Raw genomic sequence first — 23,823 nt, 5'->3', positions numbered from 1 at the left:
TTACATCATCAACAACAACCATTACCTGTTAGTTATTTAATATACTGATAGCCTTGTCAATAGATTTTTGTTTTTGTGTGAATTGAGTAAATATTGTGTAAACTGTGTGTTCATTTAATTTCAGCAATGTTGTGTACGTCTCATTTGCCATCATTACATTTTATTTGTATGCGTATGTGTAAATTGTCATTATATCGAATGGCCACTATTTGGCTGAATCTTATGAAAACTGTTAAGAAATTTCCAGCCAGGTCATATTTCACATCTAAATCTAAGAAAAAAACATTATATTTTGCATAAAGAAAATGAAGCCTACTTGTAGGGCAATTAGGATAGGTTGCAATGTAACATTTTCATGACAATGACATATTATTTAATTGTACAATTAATAGAACAATTGTAAATATACATTGTGAGCTTTTGTTGTAAAATGTATTAATGCAGATAAAAAAAAAATACACAAGATTGCTTTGGATTACGAAAATACCTACATTTGTGTTGGAAATGTGATTAATTGTCATGAAAATAATGTAATTGAAATTCAATTTGAATGGTCCTAGGATTCATCTTTTTAGAAAATATGAGTCCTTCCTTTTTTCTTTTGATTTGAGGGTGAAATATGACCCACCCTATTTGTGACCACTGGAAGCCCTTAAGTATTTTATACATTAATTCTCACCTGACGAGTAAGAAGCAGTACTGTCGCTGCGTACATAACTTGAAGACATGGTCCTATAACCGAAGTTCTGCTGGGGACCCCTGTAGGTGTCGTAGCTTTGTCTGTGTTGTCGGTTGTACCAACATCGTAAGTGTTCTGCAACGTCAGCCCTTTGCATGCTTTTAACAAAGTTCTCGTTTCTGGATGGAGGACGGTTCCTTGACGGCCTTAAAGTAGCATAAAGGTTCTGAGACATACCGTCCATCTCATCCTGGCCATAGTTCCCGTAGGGGTCATGTCTGTGGTAGGAGGGGTTAACATTATAGTGCCCCTCCATCTCAGTCTCATACATATATGGTCCATTTGGGTACATCTCGGGTTCTGTGTCCTGCGGGTATCCGGTAACGTAATAGGCTGTGGTGGTTGGTAGCTGCAGACGTTGAGTGGTATAACACCTTGAGTCATTTTGGGCTAGATTAGGCATGCTTCCAGTGTTGGCGTAAATGTTGCCTTGTCTTCGTCGATGGCGATTTTGAGCCCTGGAATGGTAGCCAGGAACAGAGTACTCTACGCTGGACTGGCTGGTGTAGGAGGAGCCATCGTCAAGGATCTCAGTGCTGTTGCTACGGCGTGCAGGAGTGATGGTAAAGGTGGGCTCAGATGGCTCACTCTCTGTAAGAAACTGCGATTGAGATTCCAGACTGCCGCTGCGCTGCCGAAAATGAGTGCTGCATGCAGGAAGAAGTGAAATACATAATGGAGATCAAAAACATGAAAAATATAGTTAATATAGCTTATGAAACCATAAACATTGTGATCTTTGAAAAAGTACATCTAGCTTAACCTTAACTGTACCTCAGATTGTAAAAATAAAATATTTTCACCAAAAAATGTCATTGATTTCTTCAGTCATAGTCACTTACTGAGTGACTTACTGACATACATTAATTTGTATGTCAGGGACAAAATATTTGAATTAATAGATTTATATAATTATAGCTTATAATCAATAAAACCCTCAGTGTACAGATTGATGTTTCACACTCACTTGCAGACAAGTATTATCTTACACAATCACAAACCAAGAGCAATAATCACTGCTGGAATTTTCATGAATTTACTCATTTCCTTTACATTTTTCAGGCTTTGAAACCCCTGACATTTTCAGGTTTTCCATGATCATGGGATCCCTGTTCGTTATTCCTTTAAGCTCAACAAATGCAATACATGCATCATGTGGGAGGGGGAAGAGTAAATTCTAACTGGTGTACTGTACCTGAGCTGGACGCTGCTGTAGGCATTGCGGGGAAGTTGTGGGGTGGGGGGCATGCTTCGGGAGTCCCGGGGTTGTCGTGTGGGTGGAAGGTAGGAGCTGCTGTGTATCGATAAGGCATCTCCATGCGCATAGGCCAAAGTTTCTTGTACTTCACCATAATTTAATCTACAACACAGATAAGAACAATTCTTTAACAAAGCTAAATTCCTTTATGGGTGGAGTTCTTATGGCATGCAAAGCCTCCAAGGAAAAAAACAGTTACACTCCTTGGCACGCTACTCTGTAACCTGGTTAGATCTTGTACAAAAGCCCACTAGTCTTGAAGAAACAAATGATCAAAAAACAGTTGTGTATGTCAACTGAATAACATCTCATATTATGGCCATATTCCAACAGTCTGTTCTCATTGAACTTTTACATCACTGGCTCATTCGATTAAAGCGATAGTTCACCCAAAATTCTCTCATCATTAACTCACCCTCATGTTGTTTCAAACTCATTTGACTTACTTTCTTCTGTGGAACACAAAAAGCAGAATGTTTAAATCAGTCACCACTCACTTTTATTGCATATTTGTTCCATACAATGAAAGTGAACGATGACTGAGGTTAGCACTCTGCCTAACATCTCTTTTTGTATTCTGCGAAAGAAAGTCATGGATTTTTGGGCGATGTATCCCTTTAAAACAGTGTTGCCCCTGTGAAATTTTCAGGACAGCTTTCCTGTGTGCTTATGGCCTCTCCACCCCCGCTTTACGATTATTGCTGGAGTTTTTGCAGTCAAGCAGCTACATGCTTATTCCTAGGGCACTATTTTTAACACTGTGAGTGTTTGGGCTGATAAGAAGAGATTGTGAAGGAAGAAGGAGAGGCAGGGAAAGGCAGGAATGCAGGGCTGGTTCCTTATTCACAGGTCTCTACTAGCTCACAAGGCACAAAGGCAATCCAGAGGCAGGAAAAGGCAAGATAAAGTTCTAAAGTTTAAAGAGATACTTCACTCAAAATTATTTACTCACCCTCATGCCATTTCAAACTCATATGACTTTCTTTCTGCTCATGAAACACAAAAGGAGATGTCTGGCAGAAAGTTAGTCTCAGTCACCATTCACTTCCATTGTCATGAAACAATATGCAATAAAAGTGAATGGTGACAGAAGCTAATATTCTGACAAACGCCTCCTATAGTGGTTCCATGGAAGAAAGAAGGTTAGAGTTTGGAACAACATGAGGGCGACCTATTCATTTAATCTTAAAGAGCCTTAGTTGGTGGATCTTGCTCACCTGCTGCAGTTCTGGTAATCGTCATTGGTGGGATCTACATGGTCTGAATGGTATGGTGCAGAAAAGGAGTTTGACGAGCTGGGGCTAGGAGAATACTGCACTGAACGTGAACGTAGTCTCTGGGATGGTTCATCTAAGAAAACATGAGTAAAACAGCATTAAAAGAGAGGCAACTTAAGTTAACCTGTCGTGAGAAGTGGCACAGGCTTTTATACTAGCATTAAACATCCTCAATACTCACCATCCTCCAAATTAAGGCTGTCGGAAAGGTTGTCAAGGTTCACATTATCTGTAAAAACAACAGATTTTATGAGTTTGTGTATTATTTTTCTTGTTGTTGCAATCCATTAGCCCTATCAACAACAATAAAGTGCAAAATTCAATATTGCGTGCACTCATGAGCATCTGTTTTCCTCTAAACATAGTAATCTTTACACATTGCAGCATTCATCACAACCATTAAAGCTGATGTGAACAATTTTTTGCACCATTAGAGACATCAAACAGAATTACGAAAATAATTTATATTTTCAAACAGGCAACGCTCCCCTGGTCTTCCACTGGTTGGGCAAACATGTAGCCCCACCCTAAATTCACACCATTGGTTGAGCCAATGTTGCCATTTTGGGCTGGCCAGGATGCTCAAATAGACAGCACTGTTTTGATAGTTTAACTCTAATCAGCCTTTTAACTAGAGAAAGTGTCTACAATACTATTTTTATTCTCATATGTTTATTATGAATTGAAACAGATATGTACCAGGAATTATGACAGAAGCTCTTTGTGTGGGCTCCTTGCCAATCTTCATTCTGTAACCATTAATCTCATTTTCGATCTCCTGGAGCTTTTTGGAAGCATCCACAAGGTTTCTCCTCCGCTTCTTTTTCACAGTTTTACAGAGCTCATTTTCATATGCAAGTTTTTGTGCTGCCTCCACAATCTTCTTCTGGAGAGCAAAGCGGCTCTCCAGGTTTCTTATTTGAGGATCCTGCAAAGGACAAATTTCAAGTTAGCAAAGAAGTCCAAAAAATTTGAGTGACCTTAAATTGAGAACGGTGAAAGATTTAAGCTTAACATACTGCATCATAAGGGAAAAGGTCATCCAATTTGAAAGCAGTTCCCACACGTCTTCGAACAGTAGGAGCCTTCTCTCCTGATGCAAGAGGGTACTCAATAGGTAATGTACCAGTCAACTCCTGGTCAAATATAAATAAAAATGTCAGATTAAAATGCGTTTAAGCAAACCATACTTTAAAAGTCTATAAAAATATGCCAAGCCACTAACAGCTTCTCTGATGCAGATCGTCTTCAGCTCATCCAGCTTTTGTGCTAGAAGTTCCTCCAGGTTCTTCTGTTTGTTTTTCAGCTCTGCAATCTTTTCTTTCTTCTGCTCTTCATTCACCTCATTGTCTGCAGAATCTGTATGAAAGCCAACTCAAGTTCAAGCATGGCATCAGTTGTGAAGAATAACAGAGTGCATAAGGCCGTTCTTTTTATCTTACTTGAAGACACCAAGCTTCCATTGCTAGCCATGATGAGCTTGTCTTTACTTTCCATGCTGACCAGCTTCTTTGGGGCTCCAGTTTCAGTGAGATCTATGGCAATATCTCCCAAACTTTTTGCTGTGGTTATTTTGGCCTTCAGATAGAAGATAATGTAGATGGTAAGAAAAAAACTTAAGTAGAAACAGTTATCATATCTGCACAATTACTTCAGCATGAAACATCATTATCATAAAAACAAAGCAGCCAAACCACTGGCTTTCTAATTTGGTCAGTAATGAACATTAATTATGCAAATGCTAACATACTCACTTTACTCTGCTTGCGGTCCAAGTAGAACTGGTGTTGGCTGATTGCCATCAACCAGATGGTTTTGATCAAAGAGTGGCTGGCATACCACGTGTGGATGACCTGACCAGACTGACCAAATGTGCGTCTAGATGCTGTCCTTCTGTAGATTAGCAAACACACACACTGAAGTCATTCAAGATGCATTTGATACTATATTGTGTCAATAAAATTAAGATGTTGTTTTTTGTACAAGACATTATTTACATAGGATTTAAAAAAAAAAAAAAAGTTTCAGATATCAACCACTACTTTAATGTTAGTTTAGAAATGTATCTATTCTTCACATTAAGGGTTTATGCACTGTAAAAAGTGTCTTAAAGTGATATTTCGACCTGATCTGACCATTTAAATTTACTTTCATTGGTGTAACTGTAAGTAGGCAGATTGATTCAGACATCAACAATAATTTTGACTTAATTAAATGAGATTCAGCCACATGATAAACCTTTTTAGTATTGCTCATAAAATAAAATTCAGTGTATAGACTGACTATGTATATACTTGTTGACTAAGCTTCTATGGTAGGTTGGTATACTGCGGCGTTATGTGGTGATATCATCTTTGTGTAGAGAGCAAACCAAACCTGTTTTACTACTACAACACAAGAGTGAGCAATCACCTTATTGCTGCAGTTCAGCACAAACACAGCAGCTACATCAAAAGGCTTTGCATCACTAACTTTTAATTAGTCAATATATCAAAAAGCAGTGTCCAAAAATCTGAGAGCACTGGAGTGTGAAGTACAGAAATGCAGGATTTCTGCAACCTTTAAGAACAAACCAGAAATGGTGTTTGAAGTATGTGCTAAATACTACAGTCTGTCTCATAGAGATTTCTGACATAACAAAGGTATACTAATGCTCCAATCTCTGTCAAATTGTCTCATTCACTAACCTTTGTGGGTCGTTGACCTCTACGGCAAACTTCTTTTCACGGAAATACAAGTTCTCAAGCTGTTTCCACTGAAAGAGCTACAAAGAGAAATGATGTGTTTTAGACAGGAACTATACCAGGAACATGGTAACAGGAATTATATATTGTCATGAAAATAATGGCACATACTAAAATCCTGTTAACATTTATAATGTTTACGTCTTTCGGCTGTACTTTTAAAACAGTGTGTATTTTAATGTTTATGGACTGGCCCCATTCACTTCCACTGGAAGTGTCTTACTGTAACAGCAAATGTTTTGTTGTTGTTAAATAAACAAGTGATAATTCAAACATATTTTCAATTGTAATCAACATTATGCTTCAAATGCTGGAAATTTAGCTAAACTTGTATTGAACATTGACCATTTAAATCCTTGTACTTTAGCACCTCTCTCTATATAGTATTGTCTTTAACTGTCAAATCATAAAAACAGTGTTGGGGAAAACGCTGCTATTGTCATCCTTGACACACTATTCCCTGGAATCAGTCACAAAATATCACTAGATCAGTCTTAATATTGCCATTTAGCTGGAAGCACAAGACAGCTGCATCAGGTATGAAGCCAATAAAAGCATAGTTGCCCATACAATAGAAGCACCACAGTAGCAAAGCTTCCACTGAGCTACCAACTTATCAAATTTGCCCTAAAGGGAGCAAACTAAAAACTGTTTTGTGGATAAAGCATGGCAAAGCATCTGTCACTGAGAGAAAAGGCATTGAGAGCTTTTCCCCAGAGTTCAGTCACAGCTCTCTGAGGCTTAGGGCAGGGAAAGTACAACATCCATCTACTATCAGAGTATGGGATAAGGATTTTCCCGGAATGTTGATAAATATTCCCCACCAGGTACTACTTGAAAGCAGCTTTGAAAAATACATCTGTATTTAGAGAAACAGCACAATCTGACCATGGAAATCATATGGCACATTTGACTCTCTAGAGCAGATTAAAAAGAAAGCAGTTTCAAACAATTCCTGACAATCATATTTAATAACAACAATCACTATTTTAAGTAATCACAAACTGTATCTTACCAGAAATTAGAAAGTCAGTAAATCCATGGATAGCAGGACAGTTTCAGTAAACTCATGTTCTAAAGTTTCCCACAGGGTTGTGGCTTCCTTGAACAATACTCTCCTGTCTGCTTTCAGAGAGACCAAAAGGTGTTGCAAGAGTTTCATGTGAGTGAGCCCCGCCCCTTCCCTCCCCCTTCCTGTGACATCATTAGTGCCCTTACCACCTTAAGCTAGAAAACCTCTCTTCAATCACTTGTCTTTCCTGTTCCATGCTCCCAAATATCTTCCTGACACTCTTTTTTTCGCTTTTGTGGTGTGATAAGACTTTTAAAGCATCATTCCTTTTCTTCGGTCACCTCCCTTCTACTCTGATACTCATTTACCATCCTTGTCAAACCAGACAAACAGGTTACACACACCGAAATACACACTCAGAATGGCATGTCACCTCTCGTTTTTCTTTGGAGGGAATTCAGTGCATGTATCATTATGCACACCCTTCAACAGCTACTCATTAATCCGTGAGCTCCATTTCCTGGTATGACTATGTGTCATGTCTTTACAGTGTGAATAGTAATCCACCTCTTGTTGGTCAGAATGCTCTGCTCCCCAACTCTCGTAACCTTCCCAGGGCAAATATGTGAGGAATCTACTACTTTCTTTTAATCATTAATGACTGGCCATGGGACTCCTCACCTTCTGGAGAAAAAAGTATACCTCTAAATGGCTGTTTCTATTTGACAACAGAGAATTTCTCACTGCCTATCGGAGAACATGAAACATCCTTGGCCTGTATTTGCAGAAATAAATTAAATACTGATACAGTAATAGTAGCAGTATTTTGCATTCATGCAGTAATTTCATTAAAGAACATGCGATAACAATGTGTTTCTTGTGACACTGAAATGGCTAAATCTGCACTTTAAGTGCAGAATCAGCAAATCACACCACAAAAAGGACTTGGTGAGATAACTGTATTTTCAACAATGTACTAATCCTCAACAAAAGGCATTCATAATGCAGAGTGAGACAAGCTATATCAGCATAATTCTATTAGACAAAGTCAATTAAATCACAACAAGACAAGTCTTAGGAAAACAGACAGCATGCAATTGGAAAGACAATGAGAGCAATCTTCAACACCTCCTTTTGTCTGTGTCTGATAATGAGTGTCAGCAAATCTGCCATATAAAGTCTACCCTATAAAATAAATAATAATAATAAAAAGCAATCAGCAAGAAATATATAAAACTAATAATTGAATGTTACATTTTTGTTACAGAGACCCAAGCATTGACATTGACAATATATTTTCTTTTTTGCCTTAAATAGTCTTTTAAGGACACATTTTATTTTGGGGGGAATTATGTGGGACTTCATATTACAATGTAATCTATTTGACAATTTTGATTTAAGATAATTTTTGCACTGAGGTGACTACTGCGTGAATTTAGCAAACAGTGACATTCAATATGCAAATTTTGTCCCTACCAAAACTGTTGTTTTGATACAGTTCAGAATGTCAGCTACTATGTGTAGTTTTGTTTTTACCATTTTAATAAAAAACAGGTATTGTTTAATTGCTGTAAACAAACGTTGCACTTTTGCTACACTGGGTTTTTGAGAGGTTTTTTCCAACATACAAAATGTTTTTTGTTTTTAAACATAATGCTTTATAAAACAAATGTTCTTAAGGACCAAAGTCTGCACAAGATATATATGAAAGCATCACTGATACTTTTATCGTAACATCTGTGATACTTATTACCACCAGAGTTATGTTTTAGCACTAGTATGAACATGTGCAGTTCAACTGCTATTAACATACCTAACAAAGAAGTACATACACAAATGGCATGCGTGAAAGTAGTATTTTATAATATTACACACCTTACACACTATATTATGATGAGGCACTGAAGAAATAAGTCAAGAACATAGACACACCCTCAACCAAGATTCATCACTCAATCTTCAAGGTATATAGAACATAAAAAAATCATTAAAAAAACAAGTATAGATCTGATGAAAATACTAACTGAAGTATAAGTGTAACTCTTCTGAACACAACCAATTCTTCTAAAAGATCAGAAAATCAGATGAATTATTAGAAATTGAGAAAAAGGAACAAATGCCACAACAGACACCACCAATACACATGATATAAATGATGTGCATGGAAATGAGCATACTGTAAGTGTGAAGTGCTACCTTCTACAAAAACTTGTGAGAGAGAACATGCAACAGTACTCGTGCCAAAATTAAATAAGCTTGTTGAAAAAGTTTGTTTCAGACATGGTCTCAAAATCTCTGATGAATCTGTGATTTGTCATCACCAAATTTACAGACAGTTCAGAAGCAACTGTAAACTCTGAATTATGACTCAAGCATATTCTGCCTCCTTTGTTCTACAAAAAAAAAAAAAAAACACCTCACCCATTCTCAACCATATAAACATGTAAAAACCCTATGGAAGTACTTCATATTCACAAAAAAAAAAACTTGATTTTTACAGGTTCTAAAGAAAGTTAGTGGGGAGTGGTGCATCTCTGCTAAAATCCTACAGTAGGATGTTACTTACTATGGTGGTCTCTTACATATGGCTCGGGTCCCTCCTTCAAAGTAAGTGAATATGTAAGGAGATTTCTTAGTCCATTTTATCATCCTAATGATCCCTTTACATTTATTTTATCTCCATACACATTATAAAATGTCCAAGTGATAATATACAATAGTAGAACATTTTTACATGTTTTCTACATTAAAAATGCCAAGATTATTAACAGGCAAAGAAATTAAGCATGCTTAGATCTTTTAGAATCTTCCCTTTACTAATGTGATTCTAAAGATCATTTGACATATATGACATATAATTGGGGACAGTCCAATGTCTGGGGTTGTAATTTTCAAAATGTCAAAAAACCTGTATCGACAAATCAAGAAACAATACAAAAACACGCTACATTTACTGCTTTCATAGGGCATCGTTTCAGAGCCCGGGAACATTTGGACAAAAAGTTCCAAAGCTTTTAATTCTGAAGACACCCAGAAGCACTTGCATGGGGAATAGTTAAGGCCTCCAAACCCCCTCACTCTTCTCTATAGCCCCCCTGCTAAGCTAATTGTGTTTTATTGCTTGATGAATTGTCTGGCCTGAGAGAAATGCACAATGATAGGGAGATTTGCATAATGACTTTGGCATGCTGGAATAACATTGGGGGGCGGGCAGATACAAAGACTGCCCTCCTTGGCAGGAAGCACAATCAATACTGGCAAGATGACGGGTTGCACTCTGACAGGGCCTAGTGTACTTTTAAAAAGATTGTTAAAACACTCAGTTTAGTGGGAAGAGAGAAGAAAAGGGGAGGGAGGAAAAAGGGAGAAGGAAGAAGAGAGGGAGATGACCAGATTTAGAGTTAGAATACTTCTACAAAAAGTACCACTGTATTACTATGTTTTTGGACATTAACCAATGTTTTCTAAAAAGAGAACCATGTAAATAGCACAGTATATAAATATGATAATTTTTCTTTATAGTGGTCGACCGATATATATCGGCCGATTTTCTGACTTTTTTTAATGATCACATCGGCCAATACATTTTCCCATTGGGCCGATTTGTTCTTGAGGGAGCAGAGAATCGCCTGCTTGCATGTGAAGCAATTGAGATATTTAAACGACCAGTTCAGTTCGTTTTGTTGTTACGTGCCATCATGTTACTACAATAATAGTCTGGTGTGCAACACAGTGTCATTTAATCAGTCTGCATATAATGTTAAAGTGCTCGCCTGTTTCATTCTTCCTCGATCTCCTCAATTGTTAAACATGTAAGTTTTAACTGTCTTGTCTAATGATAAAAGGCAAATATCAATACAAATAAATTATATACCATCTGCAAAAATGCTGATATCTCATTTAAACAGATGTTATTCAGAAACTTCACGAAAATCCAGTGTTTTCTTCCTACCGAGCGCTCATCTAATATCTTCCTTTGAAGGGCATATTCTATCAGCCAGAATCAAAACTTAAGGATCAGGATTAAAAGATCCTCTGACTCACAAATCATGACGGTCAGTCTGTGACAATACAAAGAGGCGATCCAGGCCATAAACTGTAAGGACATTGCTACACTTTCTAGTTTTAACACTTTTAATGCCATAAACCAGCGAGATTCGATACACTCCGTTCCATAACTGTTCTAGAAGGATAATATGTCAAATAATTCACAATCCTCGGGCTCTGGAGACATTAAAAGACACTAACGTGCTCAAGCTGACACCCCCGTTCAGGCCGCAAGCCTGGAAGTAGGAGAGGTCTGGAAAATGTGGCGATGCTCGTGGCGACGAGAGATGCTGAACATGTCAGCAATGCTGACAAAGGTAGTTGCTGACTTGGAGGTGAAGTTCTCTGATGTGGTTACATGAGTGGGGGAAGTCTTGAAACGTATCAATTATCTGGAGTCATCGGAGAGTGAATTATCTGCTAATCTGCTAGTGACCAAGGTGGATTTGGAGCATGTCTTGGGAGAGGACATGGAGAACCGTACCCGGTGGAATAACGTTCGTATTGCCAGAATTCCAGAGGCTTAAGAGTGTCAGGATACGGTAAAATTCCAGGATGGGCTCCTGACGAATCTGCTCGACATAAAAGGCCATAAGCTGGAAATCAAGAAAGCTCACATGGATCCTTCTCGGAGATACACGGAGGGAGACAGTCGATTCTAGCCAAATTTCTGAGATCGTCCGATAAATATCTTGTGTTACGTGAGGAGTAAAGGAAGGCTTTCTTGGATGAACCACATTATTTTCTTGTTCCCAGACATCAAGAGAGAAACATCATCAATTCAAGGAATTCAAGAAATATTTACATCAATGGAAGGTCGCTTTTGCACTGATATTCCTGGGCAAATTGAGAATAGATGCTAAGGATGGCTGTAAAACATTCACATGCCCACAGCAAACAATGTCCTTCATAAAAATGGCACTGTTGTGCATGAGGTTAACGCGCAGGTGTTTCTTTTTTCTGTCTGTTTTGTTCCGGGGGATGTTCGGGTTTTGACTGTTGCGCTAAGTTTGGAATGCGGTCTATGATGGGGAAGGTTAATGTTATTAAAATTAATTATATTTCAAAATTCAACTACCTGCTACAATCTCTGCCTATAGATGTCCCCCTCTCTTATTTCAAGTAATCTGATAGCCTTGTAAAGTCCTTCATTTAGAATGGTAAAAGTCCCAGGTTAATCTACATTAAATTACATTACATAATTGTCAAAGGTGGGCTAGGCCTACCTATGTTTTAATATTCTGCATTTGGTCGCAGACATTTGGCTCATTGGTTGCTTCCACCTGAGAGCCCCTCCCCGATTTTGTTTTGAACAGGTTCTGTTCAAGTTCTTACCCCTATCTTGCAAAGCCTTTCTATCAAACTAATTGGAGAAGTTACACCCCATTATCTCGCATTTGCATGCGGTATGGACAAAAGTGTCCAGAATGTTTAATTCAGACATTTATTTAAATGTTGCTTGAATGTTTGCTGAACCAAAACTTATGTATTGACCCCTTTCTGCTGGAAAGAGTGGATTGTGAGGGAGATTAATATGCATGGTGACCTATATGAGAGTGGAGTGTTGAGATGCTTTGAAAATATGGTTCAACATTTTAGGATTCCCTTTAGATATTTACAACTGCGCCACCTGCTCTGTACTGTTTTTGGGAGTAGCATACACTCCCCTAAAGCGGCAGACACTCTGGGAGTGGTGATTACTGCCTTTGGAAAATGTCATGAGGCATCAGTGTATTACACCCTGCTAGTTCAGAGTCTAGGCGATGGAGCTTCAACTTCTATCAAGAGATTATGAAAGAAAGATTTAAACTTAAAAGGGAGTGTGGGCTAATATTCTAAAAACTGTCAAGTCTGCATCTAGAGATGCAAAGGTGCTTCTTATGCAATTTAAGATTGTACATCGATGCTATTGGACCCCCTCTAGATTGTATAGGCTTGGTCTTAATGACACAATACCAGCTGGCAATGCCAATCAAAATATAGGGACAAAACCCATGTTTTTTGGTGGTGTGTTCAGATCCAAGAATTTTGGTTGAGGGTTTAATATGTGACATATTGGGCACCCAAATTTCATTTTGCCCCAGACTCTGTATTTTAGGCGATGGTGTGGTCATTAATATAGGGGTTAAATACATAAGAAATTGGGTTCTAGCCAGTGTTATGATTGGCAGACAGATTATCCTTAGGGGATGGAGGTCGGCTGGAGCGCCCTCATTTTGGGAGTGGTGCACAGAGATGGACAGGGTGGCAGCATTTGTAGAAATGTCAGCTAGAAGGCTAGGCAGCCTGGGGGTATTTAATAGGAAGTGGGGCAGTTATTTGACCTTTTTGGAACGCTCTTGACATACACACAATATATATATATATATATATATATATATATATATATATATATATATATATATATATATATATATATATATATATAGTTTTTGTGTTTCTATGTGTGTGTATTTTAGCTTTGATCACAGGGATGTTTTTTGGGGGTCAGGATGGGGTTAGTGATTGGGAGGGGGAAAGGGACAAATGGGGGCTAAAAGTTGATTCGGTACATATATGTTTTGTTTTTCGGTTTCATTTGTTGGAGTCAATAAAAAGTGTTAATCAGAAAAACATTTTTTTTTTTTAAATGAAAGTTTTGTATGAAATTTAGTAAATATAGTGCTAAATAATAGTTTATAAATGATTTTGCATGTTATTTACTATATTAAATTGTGTGATATATCAGCATTGTATCGGCCTATCAGCCACCCTGCACTCTGGATATCGGCATCGGCCATTAACAAAAAACATAGGTCGACCACTAATTCTTTTCCATGGTAATACATGTTCATTTTGACATGGTACCATGGTAAAAAAAATATTTTTATATTTACCATGGTTATACCATGGTATTCTTTGAAGCATCTTGGCTTATCAAGTAAGCCACATGGTATATGAATATGGTAATTATTCAGTACCATGGAATATGTCAAGTACCATGGTATTACAATGGTTTTGGACATGATACCATTGTAATACCAAGTTATTTGGACATTAACCATGTACTTACTTAGTACAGTGCCTGGCCCAAAACAAAAGTTGCATACTCTCATATTTTGATGGACCGCCTTTAGCTTTGATTACAGCACGCATTCGTTGTGGCACTGTTTCGACAAACTTATGCAACGTCATAAATTTTTTTTCCGACCATAGTTGCATACTGATGTATGACGTAGGCGTAGCGTAAGTTCCGTTGAGTAGTGATGAACGTGGAAGCGTGCGTTGTTTACAGCATAGGAAAACGGTGAAAAAAAGTGAGTTGTTTTAGCTTTACTGTAGATTTGTATTAGTCTTAAAATAGTACGTTCGTTGGGAGCAAACACTCTCAGCCTCTGTTGGCATTACCTTCCATTTCCTGTTTTTGCTTGGAATTTGAACTTACTGCTATTTAAGTGTTGGCTGATTTAACATGAACAAGAAATGCCTATGTATTCTTATTTCAAACTTAACACATTGCTGGTGTTTTCAGTCTAGCCGGTCACTGCTGTACAATAATTTGAATGGAGTTTCAGCAAACTGCAATATGCCCACCACACTAATAAAACAAAACAATTAAATGGTAAACCTTTCGTGGCTTGAGCTTGTCTTGGAGGTCGTACTGGCTGATGCCTTTGTAGCTGATCCCCAACCACCACGGTATGTCTTGTTTATCCTGTTTATTATATACCACAAACATTTTACTTGTATTAACCATAAATCAAAATAAGGTTCTATTAATTATGACAGCATCAGTATTTATCATCTACATCCTTCTTTAAATAGTTCCAATTTCCTAAAAATAAAACAAGATAAATAAATCAAACCACATACCTTTACTTTGTAGTAATGAACTCCATAGGCAGGTAAGGATTCCACTAAGGTAAGATACCTGTTGGTTACAACAGTCCAATGAATAACAGTACAGAAAACAAGGTATGAATATATAAATCCTAGTAAATCATCTATTAAATATCACTGACAGTAATCCTAAGATTATTTTCTGTGCTTTCACAGTGGGTGATTGTCAAAATAACAATCCAGGGACACAAATGGAGCTGACAAAAATAAAGTGGAACAGTGTGGTTAGACTTGCTGAAAGCACTCACTTTAAGTAATGTGCTCTAATTAATTATGCAATTTTGTCCTTCTTAAAAACAACTGCAGTAGTGATCAGGTAGGACAACAGGCTCAGACTCCCAGATCCCACAGTCATGTTTTGCTACAGGTTATGTCAGGCAGATAAATTATTAGTATGCTTACCGTACAATGGCCTGTCCACGACTGAGTCCCTTCAGCTTTCTGTAATGTTCGATTACTTTATCTTCACTAGATGGTGAGTGAGAGAGAGGGAGAGAGAGAGAGAGAGAGAGAGAATGTTACATCCACAATAGCAAAATAAACAGCAATTGAGTATAAGACCAATGTGTGTATGTGTGCTAGTTAGACAATTAACTAGACAGATATTAAGCCAGGTGCACCCATGTGTGAAATTCCATCTGGCTGGCTGTCCAGTGAATCACACTCTGTTCGTAGTAATTATCCTAATAACCTGTTCTATATCAACACAGATTTTAACTTAAGAATTTATTTATGTCCACCATTACAAGGAAGCGACATAAAAGGAAATAAATACTACAGATGAATATTGCAGAAAACTTGGTGGAATAACATTAATATACAGTGTATATGTAGACAATTTTTATTCATATATCTAATCAACAGCACACGCATACACAGCTTTCTCTGTCTTCACTCGCACAGCTGTCTCTTAAACACTTGCACGAACACAGCTGTTTCCTCACTCATACACACTTCAATAATTGCTGTCTGTTCACAGATTTCAATTGAACAGCTCCTCACACTAAATACCCATTGATTAAAGCTGCCACATCAATCCATTTTAAGGTTGCAGACATCAACAACCAAATGTCTAGGATTACAGAAGCCACAGGGCAAGTCTAGTTAACAAGCAAGTTAATTAACAAGACTTCTTTGAAATTAACAAGATTGAGCTTGTTGCAGCCGAAGCACACTACACCTGGCTACAGATTCAGCTTTTGAATTTTCAAATGAAATCAAAAAGCATCATTTTTACTTTCTTAAAAATGTCCTTGGCCTTGCTGTGCACGATTGATCAGTGGATGTTATTTTACATTTATAATAATACTAAAAATAAACAAAAATGTCATAGCATCAAAATGTAACATCAAGTCAGGTCTTACCAAAATGATAAGGATGGGTGCTCCTTCAAAACTGCAGTGGGAAAAGCAGGAAGCTTCTTTAAGTCTGATCTTGTACTTTCATCACTAAAAAAAAAAAAAAAAATGTACACAAATATAATATGTTTTGTATTAAAATACTCCATTAAATCATTAACATGCAGCCTAGCTACATTATTTACACTGCATACAAGTTATATTAGCAATATTCTAGTTAGTAATTTTACGTCTGTGGAATACTTTGAAAATTAATTGAAAAGGAAAGGAAACCGGTTACAGAATTAATAACAAATGTACAATGGAGCAGCAACCTCTTTAGCTCTGCTTATCAGACCATTAATAGCTTGCTTGACTAAACAGCACAAGCCTATATTACCTGACACTACTCACTTCCCAAGCCAGTAGTTTTGCAGTTCAGTGATTTATGATAAGTTTGATGGTAATAATCTAGTGGGCTGGATTGATGATGTGGTAAAATACAGTACACGCTGGCGCCCCGAGACCGCAATGCCCTGTCAGCAATCTGGAATTTATTATACTGCCTTTACTATCAAATAGTTGGCAAAGAAGGGCGGGCAAACACTTAACCCAACATTTTAAGCAACGCATGGAGAACATGCAGTAGTGTGTCAGCTTTTTCAGGCATTCAACTACCTAACTGAAAGGAAATAGGTCATTTGATGTCAACATCCTTGAACTGAAGATGACAGATTTTAGATGACTTTTGCTTAGAATTCAGGTTTAACGGGATCAAAGAAGATATTATGGGTCCTATTTTAAGCGTGCAAGCATTAAGCACAGCACAATGCCTTAACTCATAAGGGTGAAGTCAATGGGCATGGCCATGAAGTGTTGCTATTTTCGTGCAAGTGTGCGCAAAGTTTAGACACATTAAGTTTTTATTAAGTTTAATTCAGTAAAGAAATTCACAGCAAAAATCCTAATGTTATCAAAAGTTTTTGTATTTTTTTACATTTAAAATCCTTAAAACAAGATAAATTTACTTGAGAAGCAACATATAAGATATTTAGACTTACTTTGAATGTACCTTAAATGTAAATGTATTTTGTATACAAGTGTATTTTTTCACTTGGTTATACTTATGTAAACACAAACTATGCTTATATTCAAGATCTACAGTGGATATAAAAAGTCTACATGCCCCTGTTAAAACAGCAGGTTTTTGTGATATAAAAAAAATGAAACTGATAAATCACATCAGACTTTTTGCACCTTTAATGTAAAAATTACAACCTATACAATGCCACTGAAAACCAAAGTGACACATTTCAAAGAATTTTTTTTCTAACTGCATAAGTGTGCACATAACTGAACTAATAAATACTTTCAAGCACCCGTTGATTTTATTACAGCACTCAGTCTGTTTGGATAGGAGCCTATTAGCTTGGCACATCTTGACTTGGGAATATAATCCCACTCTTCTTGGCAAAACCGTTCCAGATCTGTCACATTGCGAGGGCATCTCCAGTGTATGGCCCTCTTCAGGTCCCCCCACAGAATTTCTATAGGATTCTGGCCCAGCCAGGGCCCAGACCTTTCCAAAACATAATTTAATTTTTTTCTGAAGCCATTCTTTTGTTGATTTGGTGTGTGCTTTGGTTCATTGTCATGCTGAAAGGTGAAAGATCTCTTCATTTTCAGCTTTCAAGCAGACCCAGAAGGTTCTGTGCCAAAATTGACCTGTATTTGGAGCCATTCATGATTCCCTCCACCTTCGCTAAAGCCCCAGTTCCAGCTGAAGAAAAGCAGCCCAACAGCATGATGCTGCCACCACCATGCTTCACCGTGGGTATGGTGTTCTTATGCCGATGTGCTGTGTTGTTTTTGCGCCAAACATACCTTTTACAATAGTTGTCACATGCAGGGAGCAACCAGTACTTGCCAGAAAGAGCTGCAGCTCCTTTAATGTTGCTGTAGGCCTCTTGACAGCCTCCCTGACCAGTTTTCTCTTTGTCTTCACATCAATTTTGGGGGACGTCCTGTTCTCAATAATGTCACTGTTATCCCATACTTTCTCCACTTGTTGATTACTGTCTTCACTGTGTTTCATAGTATATCTAATGCCTTGGAAAGAAATGTTTAGCCCTCACCTGAGAGATACCTTTCAACCATGAGATCCCGTTGATGCTTTGTTTGCTCTTAGTGGCCCCATGGCAACCAAGAAGATGTCAGAAAAATCCTACAAGAACATCTGAGATTTATTTGGAGTTAATCAGATTCACTTCAGGTGAATACAGGCGTGTACTATTTCACATGAGCTTGATGATTTATTGATACTGAACACAGCCTCATACCCAAATATAAAAGGTTGTGCATACTTATTCAGTTAATTTATTCTAAGTTTTTTTTTCCTCTGAAATGTGTCACTTTGGTTTTCAGTGGCATTGCATAGGATGACATTTTTACATTAAAGGTGCAAAAAGTCTAAATGATTCATTTTTTACATCACAAAAACCTGCTGTTTTAACAGGGGTGTGTAGACTTTATATCCATTGTATTCTCTAAAAGCCCCCCACCCCCCAAATATTTTTTTTAACTACTTATTTTATAATGTTTTAATAATCCAATGCTTGAAAAAAAAAATATATATATATATATATATAAAAAAAACAATCCTTTCTCATTTTAATTGTTATAATTCAATTTGATGGAATTTTGTTATGAAGTTTAAATGCGTATATCTTAAAAAGGCTACTTTTTATAAAAAATTTTTTTTAGTGTGTAAGGTTCTGTTAAAAATGAGACCACTTCCTAAACTTGCCATATTCGCTCTAGTGAACATGGACATAAGGGAGGATCTTAAAGGGAGAACCCCTGCCTGGTTGCTTCTGATATAAAACTGCAGACAGATGACATTAGCATCCTGCTTGATCCCCTATCGTCTGCCAACGGGAGATGTCTCCACTCCCTTACGCCTTACATCTACCCACTCTTAAAGGAGTAAGTTTATATGGAAAGAAGTGGGGGTCTTCTTAACTTCCTGAATAAACTTAAGAGCCAGTTTTACCTAAATGCAACCAGAGGAAGAGAAGGTCTGAAGGTTTCACTGTAAGCCCACTTTAACTATGAGTGGACGCTATCAGTACTGATATACTGCTACCAGAACTGCTGCTTACCATACTGCTCAATTATCTGCCAGCTAATAGTAAAGGGTATACCATCTATAAAACGTGAACTGACATGACACATCAAAAAAAAAATACAAATTGTACATGCATGGGACAGTAAGAATAAACTAGAGGTCAACCAATATATAAGATTTACGGATTAATCGGGGTTAATAGTTGCATTTATTTGATAGGGTCAATAGTTGAATTTTTTTTAACCATCGGCTATCGGAAAAAATCAACTCCGATAATTTTTTTTGGACTAATTCCTCAGTGGCCATCGCTGGAGGGTTCTACAGACAGAACTCCTCTGTTCTACATTATAACAGCACCCTCTAGAGTTTAAATGAAAAACAATCAATCACTCCTCCTGGAGTTTGTTGTGAAAGGTGACTTGGCTATTTATAGAGACGGACACTTCAAAAGTGGGTTTAGAACATCAACAGAGAAAACTCAAGTTATGTATACAATACACTGTACTATTATTGTCATGGTACATTAAATCAGTAATTTAACCCAACCAGAGGTTTGATAATGAATTTGTTGTGTAACTAATCACTGCACTGGAGAATTGCTTTGCCAACAAGGTGGAGAGATGATAACATTAGCTAATCGAATGGTTAGAACAATGTTACAAGTCAAGAATGGAAACTGCACGCACGCACGCACATTATATATATATATATATATATATATATATATAAACTAAAAGAGCCACTTATGCGTTCGCACTTTTTGAAATATCCTTCTGTAACTGTTCATTATGAGAGGGACACATCCCGTCATCAGATCAACATGAGAGCTGCATTCACTGTCTAGGCTGTGCCCACGCAGAGACAGCTCTCACAGAGACAGACTGCCCTCACTGTGGGGCATGAGTCTCAAGACGCGTCGCTTGCGAATACCCCACGTTCTGATGATTCAGCCTCCTGCGCCCTCCTAACTGCTTCTTCTGTGACTCCTGAGGGATCACACGAGAAGGCACAGCAGAATCGCGAGGTCAAGCAGGATGAATTTGAGGTGAATCTCGTGCCGGCACAAGCCCCGCGAGTCCCTCAATATACTGTGTCTATGCCGATACAGTATGTACTAACGAGCTTCGGCCCTCTGCAGTAGTACACAGCCTCATCACGTTCGGCGGTTCAGATGCTGGGGATGATGTTATGTCTCTTGCTGCATCTGGCGAGTGGTCAATAAATTACATTGCCACCCCTTCCCTCAGCGAGGGCGAGGAGCTTGCATGCACCATTGACAAGGAGATGCTTCGTGGCCTTTCAAGGGCAGTCAAAGAGCTTGGTCTTGAGTGGTCTCCTCCAGAGGAACCTGAAATATCTTGCCTTGATGAATGGTTTTTGAAGTTCGGACGTTGTCAATCGACCGCATTCCTCGCCTGCTGCCTCAGCGCCGCTGCTTTGCCATCTGAAAAATCTGGGTCTGAATGTCAACTGGATGAAATGCACTCTTCTACCCAGCCAGTAAATTCCTTTATAGAAGCTCATCTCGACTCCGCGGGCATGCACGCACCTCCCGAACGAGCACAGACCTTCCACCTTTTTCCGTGTCCATCTCAGTTCAAACTGGGAAAACATTACCACTGAAGTTATTTCAGAGAATACTGGGTTTTATGGTGGCTGCATCCACCATCATATTGTTAGGTCTGTTACAAATGAGACCTCTCCAGTACTGGCTCAAGCGATGTTCCACATTGTCCCTGGAGCCACAGGCACACACAGATGCAGTGACTTGCGCAGTCTGGCTGCTCTAGCACTATGGATAGTGCTGGCCTTCTATCAACAGGGTGCTATGCTGGGTCAAATTTTCAGAAGAAAAGTACTGACCACGGATTCGTCCAACACAGGTTGTGTGATGGACGCCCGACTTTCGGTGCTTGGACAGGTGCAAAACAGGTGTGGCAAATCAACCACCTGGAGCAACTGGCTGTCTTTCTAGATTTTAGAACTTTTCATTCCGACATCATGAATCACCTCATTCTGATTTGTTCGGACAACACAACAGTAGGGGTGAATATAAATAACATGTATGCATTTCCCCCGGAGCACCTCCTTTCTGTCATCAGCAAAGTCCGAGTGGACATGGAAAAATGCATATGAATTGTGCCAAAATGACTCAATCAGTCCTGGTTTCCGGAGACGGACCTCCATGGGAAATACCACTGAGGAGAGACCTTCTCTCTCAAATACAAGGCACGATTCGGCATTTCCAGACAAAGCTGTGAAGCCTTGATGTGTGGCCTCTGAATAGAGCACAGCAGACGAGCCAGAATTCGTTGGTTATGAACACAATTTTACAAGCAAGAGCATAGTCCAAGAGACGCCTTTACTCACTGAAATGACATGTGTTCACTAATTGGTGTTTTCACATTGCAAAGACCCAGTTAACTGACCCATACCTGAAATTCGTACACTTCTTTAAGAGCGATTGGATGCAGGGTTCACTCCATCAATGCTCAAAGTTTATGTGGTGACTATATCTGCGTATCACTCACCCGAAGCCGGCACCTCTATAGGCAAACATGATTTAATCATAATTCCTTAAGGGAGCAGGGCAGACAAATCACCCTCACCCCGGCTACAGTCTCAACCTTGGACATAACTTTGGTCCTAAAAGTGCTCGCGGGGACTCCCTTCGAGCTCCTGGACTATGCAAATTACATTGCATGAAAGCACAGAAACCTTTTTAGTTTTCCCTTTCATAGTTTTTGCCTATAAAGTTTCCCAAAATTTTATCCGTTCTGACAAAATGAACTTCTGTCCAAACTTCCTAATTTTATGGCACAGTTATGTACACAAACACAAAAAAAAAAAAAAATGCAAGAGCATTGTAAAATATATACGTCTGAAATATAAATTTGTTTATCATGAGGACACTTATAATATATACAATACCATTCTAAAATTACCTTTAAAAATACAAGACTTGAGTCGATTTTATTTCTTTCCCTTTTCATATACATCATTCATCGATTTAATGATAATGATAAAATAAAGCAATAACTTGTCAGTGGAGATGAAGCATACAGGTGCTATTTGGCTTTATAAGGCAGTGTTTTATATACTGCTGAACAACAAACACTTGACCTGTAATATATTAATTAATATTTCCATTAATTTCAGATGACAAAGACTCAGAAGAAGGTACCAGTTTAAGTCTGGAGGTTAAGTCATTCACTAAATAGGGAGCAAGGGACCATCCTATAATTTTCCTATGCAGCTGCGTGCATTCAATCCAGACGTCCTATAAAAAGGTAAGTTTTAGGCTGTAGATGATGTTTGGAACACTCAGCATATTTGGCAGGCACTCTTAATCAGCATATAGATTCAGAATATGAATAACTAACACTTCTGGAAACATAATACAACATTTGATTACACACATCTGACATATAGATTGATATTATTAAAATTTTCACAACTTAACCCCAATATCCACATATGTTGCCATCAATTTTTAGGAAAACCTTTTGCTCAATTTTTTTTTGTGCATGTTTATAAGGTGCTACAAGTTAGAAATCTAAAACAAATTACAAATCTTTAGTCTCAGGAGGCTAAGTTGTTGATTATAAGTATTTAAACAATATATTTACAAATTTGATTGTGAAATATTAATATATATATATATATATATATATATATATATATATATATATATATATAAATATCTTGATGGTTACTGCAGGGCTCATTTGGCATGCTTTGTATACTGCAATTCTCTCTGATCGTTGGATTATTTTCCTTCAGGGTCAGGGGTAGTGTTGTTCATCACTAGAAATTCTGATATTAAACATGCTTTTAAAAATAAATAAATAAATAGTTGGTTGATGGCTTCCCTAGAAGCATATATCATCACAACAACCTAAGACCTCACTGTAGGTTTGTCTTTAAATGTTTGTAAGTTATTGTTAAAAATCTATTCCCCTATGCAGAAAATGCATGGTATTTTTACTTCCGGAACCAGACTGTTTCTCTCTGTAATGCATGTTATAAAAATGTTGTCTGTCTTCTTTAACAAGTTCCCCTCTGCTAGTGTGCAGACTAAACAAAATCAGTTGTAAAGTACACATTTTCAGAGTTACAGGGGCTAATTGCATACACCTCTGTTGTCATACTGCTAAACAGTGCACAAGCTTTGTTTTCCAATAATGCACCCACATGGCCACTGATAAAGAGTGTCCAGCACACATTCAAACCTTTCTGACCAGTTCATCCTTTTCATTTGTTAGTGTTAAGTTAACAGATTGCTTTGTCCCCATGCCCATTCACTGCTGCAAGATCAGCTCATGTTAACATAGAAGATGAATGAATCCATAACTCACAACAGCTAAGCATTTGGAGTAAACCAGCTGAAAATTTATGAAAGG

General features: G+C 37.9%; 1 protein-coding gene across 3 annotated transcripts in view; it reads right to left on the bottom strand.

Moving 5' to 3' along the window:
• The window catches only part of LOC127646938 (FERM domain-containing protein 4B-like), a 71,937-nt gene that overhangs the window by 4,672 nt on the left and 43,442 nt on the right, over positions 1 to 23,823 (bottom strand). For all 3 annotated transcript variants that reach the window (XM_052130926.1, XM_052130924.1, XM_052130925.1), the window contains exons 8-21: positions 16,321 to 16,404; positions 15,359 to 15,424; positions 14,930 to 14,987; positions 14,685 to 14,771; positions 5,962 to 6,038; positions 5,029 to 5,167; positions 4,717 to 4,852; positions 4,500 to 4,633; positions 4,294 to 4,410; positions 3,974 to 4,202; positions 3,456 to 3,503; positions 3,215 to 3,347; positions 1,935 to 2,099; positions 680 to 1,386 (exon numbers count right to left, since the gene is read on the bottom strand). In XM_052130926.1, the coding sequence (XP_051986886.1) occupies positions 680 to 1,386; positions 1,935 to 2,099; positions 3,215 to 3,347; positions 3,456 to 3,503; positions 3,974 to 4,202; positions 4,294 to 4,410; positions 4,500 to 4,633; positions 4,717 to 4,852; positions 5,029 to 5,167; positions 5,962 to 6,038; positions 14,685 to 14,771; positions 14,930 to 14,987; positions 15,359 to 15,424; positions 16,321 to 16,404 (2,180 nt within the window). The remainder of the gene's footprint in view (positions 1 to 679; positions 1,387 to 1,934; positions 2,100 to 3,214; positions 3,348 to 3,455; positions 3,504 to 3,973; positions 4,203 to 4,293; positions 4,411 to 4,499; positions 4,634 to 4,716; positions 4,853 to 5,028; positions 5,168 to 5,961; positions 6,039 to 14,684; positions 14,772 to 14,929; positions 14,988 to 15,358; positions 15,425 to 16,320; positions 16,405 to 23,823) is intronic.

The sequence above is a fragment of the Xyrauchen texanus genome, chromosome 7, assembly GCF_025860055.1.
Source record: "Xyrauchen texanus isolate HMW12.3.18 chromosome 7, RBS_HiC_50CHRs, whole genome shotgun sequence".
NCBI lineage: Eukaryota > Metazoa > Chordata > Actinopteri > Cypriniformes > Catostomidae > Xyrauchen > Xyrauchen texanus.
The sequence above is the reverse complement of the archived record's forward strand: the minus strand, read 5'-3'. Positions and strand labels throughout refer to the sequence as shown.